This window comes from Leucoraja erinacea, chromosome 13 (genome assembly GCF_028641065.1).
Source record: "Leucoraja erinacea ecotype New England chromosome 13, Leri_hhj_1, whole genome shotgun sequence".
Taxonomy (NCBI): domain Eukaryota; kingdom Metazoa; phylum Chordata; class Chondrichthyes; order Rajiformes; family Rajidae; genus Leucoraja; species Leucoraja erinaceus.
In genome coordinates, this window is record NC_073389.1 from 37,330,745 (window position 1) to 37,344,866 (window position 14,122).

A 14,122-nucleotide genomic window follows, 5' to 3' on the forward strand; every position below is an offset into this window, starting at 1 on the left:
GGACGGCTGAGTCTGTGGAGCTGGGGGTGAGCTATGTCTCTGTGAAATAGAACACAGAACATTCCCTCAGCTCCCTTTGGTAAAGCAGCCTTGACCTCAAGTCCTCCACCTTATTTTCCAGTGATTGTACAGGATGGTAGGAAGAGGGGGTCGTAGTCCCCTGCACTTCACTCTGACTTGTAGTCATTTGTAATATACACCAGGGTAAATTGAAATTCCATGTTCACATGAATCTCAGAATAAACTGTTTACAGTGATGACAGATACAACAATGAATGCAAAAGAGCAAAGAATAGTGCAAAGATTGTAATGCAACATGATTTAGTTGATAGAAAAAACTAAAGTGCAGTAATGAATAACAAATGAGGCATGGTTAAGAGCATCTGGCAGTATTGTGAAGAGGGCGTGAAAGAGGTGATAGGTCAGCGCGGAAGAAGCTGTTCTTAAGTCAGGATATGCAGGCTTTCATGTATTTCTATATTTTCCCAGACGGTAAAAATATAAATGGCCAGTGAGGCAGGCATCCTTGATGATATTTCCAGCTTTTCTGATGCAATGTGCAGTAAAGGTGGGCTGAAAGGAAGGAAGTGAAGTGATGGACTGGGCTATGTTCACCAATCTCTGCAGGTTCAGTTGTCAGGAGCAGAGTAGTTGCCACACCAGGCTGAGAAAACCTGTCAAAATATGTTTTATAGCACATCCATACAAGTTTGACAGAATCGTCATGTTTAAGTCAAATCTTCTTAGACACCTAAGAACGTCTATATGCTGTTGTGCTTTCTTGATCACCACGATAGTGGAAAAAAGGAACCAGGTTAAGTTGCTGGTGATATGGATGCCAAGGAGCTGAAACTGAAACTGTTGGAAATCCTTTCAGCAACTCTAGTGATGAAAAACATCACAAGATGATTTAAATGGCCATTAATTTATGGGAATTAAACAATAAATTCCTTCCATTTGGCTTATAAATTCATGAGAATGAGATTTAAAAATCATGTTATATTGTGAATTCTTGTGTGAATGTTATTTGGACACTTAGGCTATTTAAAAATGTTAACCTTTTCTTAAGAAAGGGATAGATGTTTAGATCTAATAATTGAATTTTGTAATTAGTTACAATTAGGTAACTAACTAATTATATGCTTTAATTTCAGATCATCCAAGTAAGATTGTTACATATTTGTTTCAGAATGCTTCAATCTACAATAACTGAAAATTTCATTCAGTTCTCTTAATTTTTAAGAAAGTTAAGGGCTTTTGACTGTCCTCGATCACAGCTTTTGTTAAGTCATTGGAAAAGCAATAGGGAACAAGATGCTAATTTCAGAGTATGAAAATGGCCATAATTTTTTTTAATACTGAAGATATGAAAGCGAATTAGGTGTCAAATTAAACTTTGTTTTATGCTTTATCTGATGGGATAAATTGCAGACTTGATTTTTTAAATCTCAAAATTTTGTAACATTGCTACTTCTATAGTAGAAAAGGGATAACCCCGTTCCCTAAAGAATGAGGACATCTCCGATGCCCTAGTTTGGAACACCTCATCCTGGGTGCAGATGCGGCGTAGACAGAAGAATTGGGAGTAGGGATAGAGTCCTTACAGGAAGCAGAGTGGGAAGAAATGGAGTCCAGATAGCCATGGGAGTCGGTGGGTTTGTAGTAGATGTCAGTCAGTAGTCTGTTACCTGCGATGGAGGTCCAAAAACGGTAGGGAAATGGTCCAGGTGAATTTGAGTGCCGGATGGCACTACAGATATAGACGGCGAAAAAGAGAGATATAGAAATTGATGAGGCAGCAACCGCCTGCTCGATAAATCTGATTGAGCTGCAGGTGTGTTGTTAGATCACAGGATATCTTTAGCTGGTCGACGTGGAGAGAATAGTCCTCACTCAAGAGGAGCCCCTTGTGCTTCTGCATTGACCACATTGTGTTTACCATCATTGTGCCTTGGGCTTACAGAACACTTATTAATTATACAAAGCCATAACAAAAAATAGAGCAAAATACAATTATCTATAGAACATTCAGCCTTCTTCAAATATGGAAATTATTAATCAGACATAGTCTTATGTCAACACGTTAAGTATATCTAGGCTTAAGATGCTGTCCCTATAGAAACATAAAAAAATAGGTGCAGGAGGAGGCCATTTGGCCCTTCGAGCCTTCACCGCCATTCATTGTAATCATGGCTGATCATCCACAATCGTAAGCTGTGCCTGCCTTCTCCACATATCCCTTGATTCTGCTAGCCCCAGCGCTCTAACTAACTCTCTTTTAAATTCATCCAGTGAATTGGCCTCTACTGCCTTCTGTGGCAGAGAATTCCACAAATTCACAACTTTCTGGGTGAAAACGTTTTTTCTCATCTCATTTTTAAATAGCCTCCCTTTTATTCTTAGACTGTTCTGGACTCCCCCCAACATTGGGAACATTTTTCCTGCATCTAGCTTGCCCAGTCCTTTTTATAATTTTATACGTTTCTATAAGATCCCCTCTCTACCTTCTAAATTCCAGTGAATCCAAGCCCAGTCTTTCCAATCTTTCCTCATATGACAGTCCCACCATCCTGGGGATTAACCTTGTGAACCTACGCTGCACTACCTCAATAGCAAGGATGCCCTTCTTCAAATTAGGATACCAAAACCTCGCACAATACTCCAGATGTGGTCTCACCAGGGCCCTGTACAACTGCAGAAGGAACTCTTTACTCCTGTACTCAAATCCTCTCATTAGCTTTCTTCACTGCCTGCTGTACTTGCATGTTTACTTTCAGTGACTGGTGTACAAGGATGCCCAGATCTCATTGCACTTCCCTTTTTCCTAATCTGTCACCATTGAAATAATAGAATGATTTTATATTGGCTCATTCTGTCAGTCAACAGAGCCTCTTCACGATGGCCAAAAAAGACATGTTGTACCAAGCGAATAACCTATAAAATATCCTCCACTGAAACTTAACCAGAAGAAAAAGAAACTTCAGATCACATCACCATTAAATAAGTTGGCAAATAAATAAGAATAGAAAATTGACGTAATTCCAACAAACCTTAATTGGAGAATTACTTTCTTCCCCAAGACTGCTCGATTTGTTCACCTGACTGTACAATTCTGTCAATGGTCCTTTACTACCCTGCAAGAAGAGAAAATAGGAGCAGGTGTGGGATATTCAGCCCTTTGATCATGTGTTAATGAAATAATCTGCATGTCAACTAGCTGTGATTTATTTCAGTTCCTGTAATCTAATTTAGCATTAGTTGGCAGATTCTTCACCAATACACATAAAGAAGAACCTGAGAGCCTTCAAAACAAACCAGTCCATTCAGGATGAGTCTGCAAAAAGTATCTAAGTATTAGTAAGAGATTATGGAGTGGAATAAAGACCTAACCAACAAACATCTGAGACAAGAGATGATACTGATAACTAACTGAGATATCAGCCCTGTAGTTCTTATATGCTGCACCAACACCCTACGGCTTCAAGCCTCATAGCACAAGGTTCTTCTATTTCCCTCCCATGCTTTGCTTTTGATGAGCTATGTTGTACTTTGCTTTCACAGTTTTCAAGAGAGAGTTAGATTTAGTTCTTAGGGCTAAGGGAATCAAGGGATATGGGGGGAAAGCCAGAACGGGGTACTGATTTTGGATGATCAGCCATAGGCCGAATGGCCTATTCCTGCACCTATTTTCAATGTCTTCCAGATCATGCTGGGAGGATGGCATGTTGCTTGGCCATCCCTGAAGTTATTTTATAATTCAGAAAGTGACATTGTTTACAGGCTTCCATCCCAGATGGGAGGAAAGAACCTTTGAAATGTTATGGTTGAAATGAAAAGCTCAGTGAGTGAATGCCAGTAGTCAACACCTTTTCTAGAGATGCAAAACATATGAGCCTTTTCACGGTGCAATACTCACTTCTGTAATAAATGACTATTAAAAAACACAATAACCACTGAAATCCACATATTTTAAACAGTCTTGTGTTTTGGCACTTAATTAGGAAAAAAAAATTGTTTCTGAGTAATGTTCTTCTTTTGAAGTGGTGAATCACAATTCCCTCTCCTTACACTTCCTCCTTTGGGTTAACACAGCAACCATGCTTCAATAAATACCAATTTAACTAAATCATAGCGTGCCCCCAGGGATTTCAGCTGCTGGATTAGACGGTGAAGCTGGGGAGGTTCACCTCACAGAAGGTTTGAGAGAAGATCAGATAGAGGTGAAGAACATTGTGATAAGTTTAGACAAAGCAGATAAACGATGACTACTCCCACTGGGGGATGGTTCAAGTACTACAACATTGAATTGAAAGAAATTGGGTTAAAAATATATACAAATGTGGGATAAACCATTTTTCCCTATTGTTATGTGGAAAGTGAATGGATCAGTGCTTTCAAGGACAAACAAAACTTTTGTTTTCTTTGCTAACATTGTCCATGTGCATATTCCTGGATTTTGTTTTAGGATGGAGGAACAATGTTGATGGAGGAACAATGTTAATGGAGGAAAGTGATGCATAAAATGCACTCTCCTGCACAAAGTTCTGTTTGTTTTATGTGGGGTTCGGGGGAAACTTTTTTTTTTTTCAGGTTCTTACCTTCCCGAAGAGGTGATCAAGTTTCGGATCACATTCACCGGGCTCTGCGGCTTACCATCGCTGGAGCGGGAAGCCGCCTCGACCTACCATCGGAGCGGATCCCTACCCTGGGATTCTCCCACCGCGGCCTGCGGACTTACCATCAAGGGCTCACAGTCTCGGGAGAGGCTAGTCGGGAGCTCCAACGCTGCAGAAGGTTCGTCCAGCCCCGACGCGAGGTTTGATCGCCCGGCGCGGGAGAGCTGACTTCCCCCAATGCGGGAGTTGAACTCCTCGACGTGGAGTGCCCGAACGCCGCTGGCTACGGGACTCAAGACCATCCCGTCAACGAGGGGCTCGAGGCCCCCGACCAAGGAAGAACAACAAGGGAAGGACTTGAACTTTATTTTCGCCTTCCATCACAGTGAGGAATGTGTAAGAGTCACTGTGATGGATGTTTATGTTAAAATGTGTTTTTGAATCTGTTAGTTTTTTTAAATTGTATGACTGACCTGGCCAGTGATTTTCACTACACCAATTGGTGTATGTGACAATAAATGAACCTTATGAACCCTTGCTCAAGACATCCCAGCAAGTGGAAATACCTTGATGCATCCTCTGTCAATACATTTTAAGATCTTGCATGTTTCAGTAATATCAATAAGACTTTATTGCCTTCCATCATAGTGAGGAATGTGGTGGAGCCGCTGTGTTGGGTGTTTATGTTCATTTTTATGTAGTTGTGTGTCTTGTTGCTTTTTTGGTATGACCGTATGGCAAATTAAATTATTTGTATGTTGCAAAACATACTTGGCTAATAAATTACACGAATTATGAGTTACTAGTTCTCTAAGCTCTAAAGAATGCAGACCCCATTTCTTCAATCTTGGAGCAGGGTCTCCACCTATTTCCCTCCACAGATGCTCTCTGATCCAGCAGTTTCTTCAGCAGTTTGTTTTATGTTTAAGATACAAGAATCTGTAATCTCTTGTATCTTTTGATTCATCCAACCAAAGTGCATCATCTCACACTTTCCTACACTAAACTTCATTTGCCAAGTTCTCACCCACTCACTCAACCTATCTATAGTCCTATTGCAGAGTCCAAATATGCTCATCCATTTATATCCTCCCACCTATTTTTGTGACATTTGCAAACTTGGATATCTTACATTCTGTTCCCAAAATCCAATGCAAAAAAATCCCTTCACATTGTTCATGGATGTACAAAAAAACAGACAAATTGTCCTTAAACAGGGCACAAGCTTGGAGAAAGTGATACAGCTTTACAACCTCAGTTTTCATTTCAAATTTCTTTAACTTTAATTTAATCCCCTGTGATGGCATAACATAAGCACTTGAGAGAGAATAAATTGTCGGTTTGAGGGAATGGGATTTACAGTAGCTCTATTAGTAGCTGGCACAGACTCAATGGGCAAAATGGCTACTTTATGTGCATTGACAATTCTATGGATTCTACTTAAAATCCAATTTGTCTATCAATTTTCTTGGCTGCAAAAATACTACTAGGTGCACCATCTGGTGGTAGAAGCTGAGATTACAAATCACTTTTGCAAATTTACTCTTCTGTGACTTGGCAGCAATTCTATCCGGCATATTGAAATTCCACAAAACCCATTTCTGATCTTCAAAGACTCTCATCTTCCACTCGGTCGTAGCAGCTAAAGTGGCTGCTCACCTGACTAAAGGATTGGATTGTCCAAGTCAATGTTTTGGAATCAAATTGATGAGTGAATCAACCGCAGATAAGATGATTCCAGATGTCCCTGCCACCTCATTGAAAGCCAGGGTATTGATGGAAAAGGGTTTATAACATCAACCTATATTTGATGTCATTACATTTTCAGTCTGGACCATATGATTTTTTTTCTATTGCAGTTTCTATCGGGGCCAAAATGCAATAAAAAAAATCTATTTATTTTTGGATCTGAGTATCAAAGGCACGGGCAGCATATAATTGTGACTTGAACACGCAGCAGTGTCAGTTCATGGTGGTACTCGGCCATTTCAAGAAGCAACAGGTGGGAAGGATGTGCAGTCATATAGGGCAGTTCAGACAAGGATGGCAGATAACCTTCCCTAAAAGATGTCAGTGAACCAGGTGCATTTTCACACCAATCTGGTAGCTTGTATGGCCATCGTTACTAGGACTTGTCATCCTACCATTAAGCCTTTTCTGTATTCAGTTAGCTAGCTCCCCCTTGTTTCTACTCGATCTAACCTTCCGGAACAGCCTACTATGTGGAATTTTATCAAAGGCCTTGCTGAAGTCCATATAGACTATGTATATGACCCTGCCCTCATAAGCCTTCTTGGTTACTTCTTCAAAACACCCAATCAAATATGTTAGATGTGATCTCCCATGCACAAGATCATCTGGACTATCCCGAGTCAACACCTATCTTTCCAAATGCGAGTATATCTCATCCCTCAGGATACTCTCCAGTAACTTGCCTACCACAGATGTTAGGCTCATTGGTCTATAGTTTCCAGAATTTACTTTCCAGCCCTTTTTAAATAGAGGCACAACATTGGCCATCTCCGGTGTTCCACTTCACCCGTGTTTAATGATGATTAATCTATCTCCGTCAGGATTTCCGTCAATTTCTTCCTGGACCTTGGTACCAGGAAGGCAACACACCCTTCTGGACTTGCATTTGCTGCCACAGGAACTCCTGTCTGTTTCCCTAACTAATGAGTCCCCTCTCACTATTGCCCTGACTTTACCCGAACCAGCTGTGCCTCAGAACACGCTTGGTACAGCAGACCTAACTGCTACTGCTGCTCTCCTCTGATGAGTCATTTCCCCCACCAACAGTATCCAAAGGGGATACCTGTTTTTGAGGTGAACAGCTGCAGAAGATTCCTGCATTCTCTGCCTATTCTCTTTCTTGTTGTCACCCATCTACTTTGTGCCTGTACCTTAGGTGTAACCACCTCACTATAACTCCTATCTACGAAGCCCTCTGTCCCACGGACGATCTGAGAGTCATCCAGCCGCAGTTCCAGTTCCCCTACACGGTCAGTTGGGAACTGCAAACACTAGTGAGACCACACCTGGAGTATTGTGGGCAGTTTTGGTCCCCTAATTTGAGGAAGGACATTCTTGCTATTGAGGGAGTGCTGCGTAGGTTCACAAAATTAATTCCCAGGATGGCGGGACTGTCATATACTGAAAGGATGGAGCAGCTGGGCTTATATACTCTGGAATTTAGAAGGATGAGAGGAGATCTTATTGAAACTTATAAGATTATGAAGGGGGTGCAGCAGTAGCATCTATGGAGCGAAGGAAATAGGCAACGTTTCGGGCCGAAACCCAAACGTTGCCTATTTCCTTCGCTCCATAGATGCTACTGCTGCACCCGCTGAGTTTCTCCAGCTTTTTTGTGTACCTTCGATTTTCCAGCATCTGCAGTTCCTTCTTAAAGATTATGAAGGGTTTGGACACGCTAGAGGCAGGAAACATGTTCCCAATGTTGGGGAGGGTGGTGGAGGCCGGTTCTCTGGATATTTTCAAGAGAGAGTTTAATAGAGCTTTTAAAGATAGCGGAGTATGGGGAGAAGGCAGGAATGGGTTACTGATTGTGGATGATCAGCCATGATCACATTGAATGGCGGTGCTGGTTCGAAAGGCCGAATGGCCTACTCCTGCACCCATTGTCTATTGACAGTGAAACTAACCTGACTTCACATTAATGTCCATAATTCACTTTATTCTCCACTGGATTAATTGCGTTAATGGACAACATTTTCATTTTATTTCATGTGTCCCAAATGACTGAGTATTGGTAGCATTATTTGACTTTTTGCAATTTTTTTGCATTGTTTCTGCGATGCAAGTTTACTTATTCAGTTTGATTGCAAATACTTCAATCAACCCTGTGGTATTGAAAAAATGTTGGTACTCCCCAAAACTCCATTCAGATATTACTGTATAATTAAAGGGCCATCATTTATGCTGCAGGCCGGTGGCGCGCAAAAATTTCATGCAGCACGAAATCCTGGCGCGCTGCGCGATACTGCGCGCAACTCCACACTCCTCCACGCCACTCCATATGCTACCCACTCGCTACCAGGTCGCGTAAATGGCGCGCAAATGACGGCCAAGTGGGACAGGCCCTTAACTCTACAGGATTTCCTATCCCATGAGTAAATTATTTAGTTGAAGTCACTGAAATTTAGGACTGATTTACACTATGTCTGGATTCCCACCACTGGATAAATTGGTTTGGTAATGTTAGTTGCGGAATAACATCTGGGTAAGGCATCAGAAAGAAACCCTGTTTTACTACAAATCAAGCAATGAGATCTTTAATGTCCATTGAAGACACTCAATGGAACCATGGTTTAATGTTCTAATTGAAAATACAGCATCTTTAGATGTTCAGTACTCCCCCAGTGCCTGGCAAAAGTACGCCATGCAAAGGACAAAATCATATAGTCAGGTCTTTAGCCCTTACCTTAAACTGAAATAATTGAGTGCAAATTATTACTCCAGTACTTACTTAGCCTAAAATCTGGCAGTATCAGGCTAACATTGCATTAATGCCCCACACTCTGATACCACCTTTCCCTTTCGTTCACCTTAGAAAGATGGATATACATCTCCATAAGTAGTCAGAATTTAGCAAATGTAATTGGTTTACCTGTTCACTGAACTTGCTGAAATCTGCAAAATTCGGCTGCGGGATCTTCTCTTGCAGTTTGGCAGGCAGGTTATTGACCTTTGCATTAGCAGGAAAGGGAGCAATCTACAGAAAATAAAAAGGAACGTTTTCTAACTGCGATCACCAATCTTCCAGGAATTCAAACAAGTCAAAACTTTTCTCACCTTTCCTCCCTTGGAAGCATTAAAATCTCACTATGGGCAGGAATATTGCCTTCAGCTACCCCTATTAACTGGTCAATTTTGGTGAATGGAAGCTATAAAGGATGATGATTGACCATCTGATGGTGCTGCATGTCAAGGGCAAGTATAAACCGTACTTACAGTATATTCAATGTTCACAGAGCCACAAATCTGACAAGAGTTGCAGGATTCCGATTGGAAAGACACATATTCCTGGAATAACTTAGTGGGTCAGGCAGCATTCCAAGAAAACATGGATAGGTGACGTTTCGGGGCAAGACCCTTATTCAGACTGAAGAGGGTCTGAAGCACTGACCCCAATCTGAATTTGCCATACCTACCCTTCATTTCTGAGGGTGTCCAATCCTAATTGCAGGACCTTTGCAGGCGGCTGCTACTGAGAGTAATTGAAAATCAAAGCACTGCAGATGCTGGAAATCTGAGATAAAAACAAAACTTCTGGAAAAACTCAACAGGTCAGGCAGTATTTGTGGAAAGATGAAAGAGTTTATGTTTGAGGTTGAAAGGCTTCCGCTTCCCTAGCAACCTGAAACATTACCTTTGCTTTTCTGTTCACAGAAGCTGCCTGCCCTGCTGCAATTCTATTTGTTGCTATCGAGAGCTACTGTATATTGGATACTGGCATTGTACTGATTTACATTCTCCTTTTTGTATTAAAATGCTTTCTATGAATGGCACAACTAGACTCTCATCATGATCTTTTCAGATCTTAAACTGTTCTGTGCATTCTAAATGTAATACGGAGGAAGAATGTGTGTTGACAGGTGTATTGATAATCTAAAACCAGCTGTCAACTGAAGAATAAAGCAGAGGACAAACAAACACTAACAATCAGGAATAGCAGCAGGGGGTGGTAAGCAAGTTTAAATTACAGAACACTTGAGAGATGCAGCTTAAGTCAGCAAATATAAAATGGAATTGGTAAAAACCTCATAACCAGGTTTACATCTGCTCATTCAGAGAAGTAAAGAATCTGGAAAAATATTGAGGAAAAAACCCCTAATAAAACACTTAGTCTAAACAATCGCATATCTTTCCAAAGTCCTGAACTGCTAAAAGGTTCTTCGCATTTCAAGATTCAAGATTCAAGATAGATTTAATTGTCACGTGTGCCTGATGGCACAGTGAAATGAATTTCCATACAGCCATACAATAAAAATCAACAGGACACAACACACTATAGGGTTTGACATAAAACATCCCCACACAGCAGAATCAAAGTTCCCCACTGTGTGGGAAGGCACCAAAGTCAGTCTTCTTCCTCCACTATTCCCCGTGGTCAGGGCCTCCCCAAGCCCTCCACAGTTGCTGCTACGGGCGGCCCGATGTTCAGGACCGCACGCCGGGGTGTTAAAAGTCCGACGTCGGGGCTGCGGGACGTCCTCAGCGGCGTGGACACGGAGTCGGCCCCCTCCTACCGAAGTCTGCGGCTCCCAAAGTCCGCAGGCCGCGCCGGGTGGAGACTGCTGCTGGAGACCCTCTGCAAGGCGCCCCAGGACTCCACGATGACGGTCAGCGCCGCCCACGTTGGAAGCTCTCCGCACCAGAGCTCCACGATGTTGGAGCAGCGGCCCAACGCTCCGGAGCTCCAAACGGCGACCCAGGTAGGTATCGCCCGCTCCGTGGTGACTCCAACGCTGCGCCGCCGCAGCAGCCCTGGTCTGGTTCCCGGTCCCCGGCAGGAAAGGCCGCTCCGATCCAGCTGGTAGGCCGCGGGGTGGGGGGGCGAGGACGCGACTCGGAGAAATAGTCGCGTCCCCGCCAGGAAGAGACTGAGAAATGGTTTCCCCCTTACCCTGCCCCCCTCCCCACATAAAAAAGTTAAAGTTTCCCCCAACACAACACTTTGGACTAACTAAAAATAATAAAAAAGACAGAAATAACAAACATTTGCTTGAAGAAGTGTGTGTATGTGATGATTCTATCCAACAGTTTTTACATGACTCTTGGACATGTCGCAGTCAGTGCCAAAGCAGCACTGGCAGACACCTATTGTTGATTTGCAGGGAAGACGTCCTGATCTGTTTGACTGTGCATGTCTCTTTCTCAGCTCATTCACTGATAATGCAAATCATGACTCAGCACTTTGCTATAATGAATTTCATCTGTCACTTCTCTGCCCACTCTCCTAATCCTTGCTTCTTCCTCTGTGCTGCCTGCCCCTCCACCTATTTTAGCATAATCTGCAAACTTCGCCACAAAGCCTTCAATTTACTTATCCAAATCATTAATATACAACGTGAAGAGGCCCCAGCACCGACCCTTGCGGAACCCCACTAGTCACTGGCACAAACCAAAAAAAGCACCTTTTATTGCAACTCTTTGCCTTCTCCCATCCAGCCAACCTGCTATCCATGCTAGTATCTTCCCTTTAATACCATGGGGTCTCATCTTCTCTAGCAGCCTGAAATGTGACACCTCATTGAAGGCCTCCTGAAAATCTAGATAAACAACATCTACAGCCTCCCCTCCATCTGTCCTGCTGTTAACTTCCTCAAAGAATTCCAGCAGATACATCAAACAAGATCTTCCCTCCACAAAACCATGCTGACTTTGGCCTATTTTATCATGAACTTCTAAGTACTGCGTAACCTCATTCTTTATAATTGACTCTAAAATCTACCAAACACCAAAGTCAGGCTAACCAACCTATAGTTTCCACTCTTCTGCTTTGCTCCCTTCTTGTACACTATGATTGAATAGCAGAGCAGACTCGATGGGCCAAATGGCCTAATTTTGCTTCTATGTTTTATGGTCTAGTTAAAACCATCAAAGATAACAAAAAAAAATCATCTCACATCTTGCCCGTAGCAGCTAGTATCTCTAATTCGGTTTAATGAGACTTGCCAGATGTGATCCTGTGCAGGCCCAAAAACCAAGTTTCCTGGCTTGAAAACACAAGAGACTGCAGATGCTGCAGATGCTGCAGTCTGGAGTAAAAAATAACAGGCCGCAGGAGGGCGGGTCAGGCAGCGTCCGTGGATAGAAATGGACTGATTACATTTTACATGAAAGGTTGGGACCATTCATAAGTCTGAAGAAGGATCAGAACACGAAATATTGTCGATCCAATTCCCTCCACAGATGTTGCCTGACCTGCTGAGTTCCTTCAGCAGTTTTTTTTTCGATCTTGAAAGTGGAGAAGTCTGCCAGGGTCCCCTTTGTCCTCTAGGACCATAGGAGGAGCCCATCAGTGTTCAGGGCAGTCGGCAATCCAGGTGGTAGGAGGAAAAATACCCCCATATGCTTAAATCCACACCAGTGCTGGATGTTGGGACTTCCAAGAAGAAGTCCAGCTAAGTCCTGGTATTGAGGTGGAAGTTCAGGCTATTGCTGATACCCATGGCTGTACTGCAGACCGTGCCTTACCTTGGCTATTGGAGGTCGTGGTGGGATGGCAGGTGGTGGCTGTAACCAACCGGATGTTACCACTAAAATGAAAAGAGATTCACAAATTGCAAATATTAACACTAATCAATTCACAAGAAAGTAATTGCTAACATCCAAAAACATAATATATCCATAGATGTATCCATAGATAAATTGGATAGGCATATGGATGAGAAGGGAATGGAGGGTTATGGTATGAATGCAGGCAGGTGGGACTAAGGGGAAAAAAAAGTTGTTCGGCACGGACTTGTAGAGCCGAGATGGCCTGTTTCCGTGCTGTAATTGTTATATGGTTATAGAAGTAATGCTGATGGCATACAAACCCAAGAATTAACAAAGCACTTTCTCTATGGTGAGGTGCAGGTATAATGAACAATCTTGCTCGCAGCAATATCAAAGACACATGGGCACAAATACACAAAGAGAAAAGTATACATCTATCTATACATAAAAGTCTCAACTTGTATGTATGTGTGTGTATGTGTATGTCTGTTTTTGTATCTTCGTCAAAACGCTACGCGGTGGAGCTGAACATTTTCCACATTATTATACATTTTTCCCGTCCACACCGTAATCAGGTTCCCTTCAGATTTCATGCTATATTATACGTTATTGATGATTAAAGTTTAAAAAAACCCAACTTTGAGAAGAATAATTGTAACTCTGCTTTGAGTTTTTTCTGGCAGCTTCCAGTGATGACGTTACAATGGTATCTCACAGTCATCCAATCACAATGGGATCTCATTTACATATGCTGCCAATGACGTCACAATGGGATTGCAGCCCTCCTAGCTCAAGCAGGTGCAAATGCATTTTTCTTAAAGTCACAGTACACTGTATTGTTTTTAAAGTTTAAAATGAGGGAGAGTGAATAAGGTGAAATGAGCAGCACCTGCACAGTTGGGGGCTATGGGTGAATGTTACAATATAGCGTTGAGGGAACGGGTTACAATGGGGCAAAGGATGAGTGATGGAAATGGGTTGTTTTGGGGGAACTGGTGAGTGGTGGATTATTGCGTTGGGGAAAAGGGACCCAATGGGTCCCACTTCTGTCATAACTTAGTAAATTATAAAAGTATGGAAATTGTGCAAAAAAAAAAACCCCCAAGATATTAATGTACAAATACAAATTTAAAGTAGTGCAAGAGGTGGGCCGTCATGTTCCAATGTTACGGTATGATTAGAGTCGTGTAGGTTGATTCAAGAACCTTAAAGCTGTAGGAAAGCAGCTGTTCCTGAACCTGGTGGTGCGGGACTTCAAGCTT

At 42.3% G+C, this 14,122-nt stretch overlaps 1 protein-coding gene across 3 annotated transcripts in view; it reads right to left on the reverse strand.

The window, feature by feature from the left end:
- reps2 (RALBP1 associated Eps domain containing 2) overlaps positions 1-14,122 on the reverse strand; it is a 147,359-nt gene that overhangs the window by 19,000 nt on the left and 114,237 nt on the right. For all 3 annotated transcript variants that reach the window (XM_055644934.1, XM_055644933.1, XM_055644932.1), the window contains exons 14-16: positions 12,837-12,898; positions 9,244-9,348; positions 3,051-3,134 (exon numbers count right to left, since the gene is read on the reverse strand). In XM_055644934.1, the coding sequence (XP_055500909.1) occupies positions 3,051-3,134; positions 9,244-9,348; positions 12,837-12,898 (251 nt within the window). The remainder of the gene's footprint in view (positions 1-3,050; positions 3,135-9,243; positions 9,349-12,836; positions 12,899-14,122) is intronic.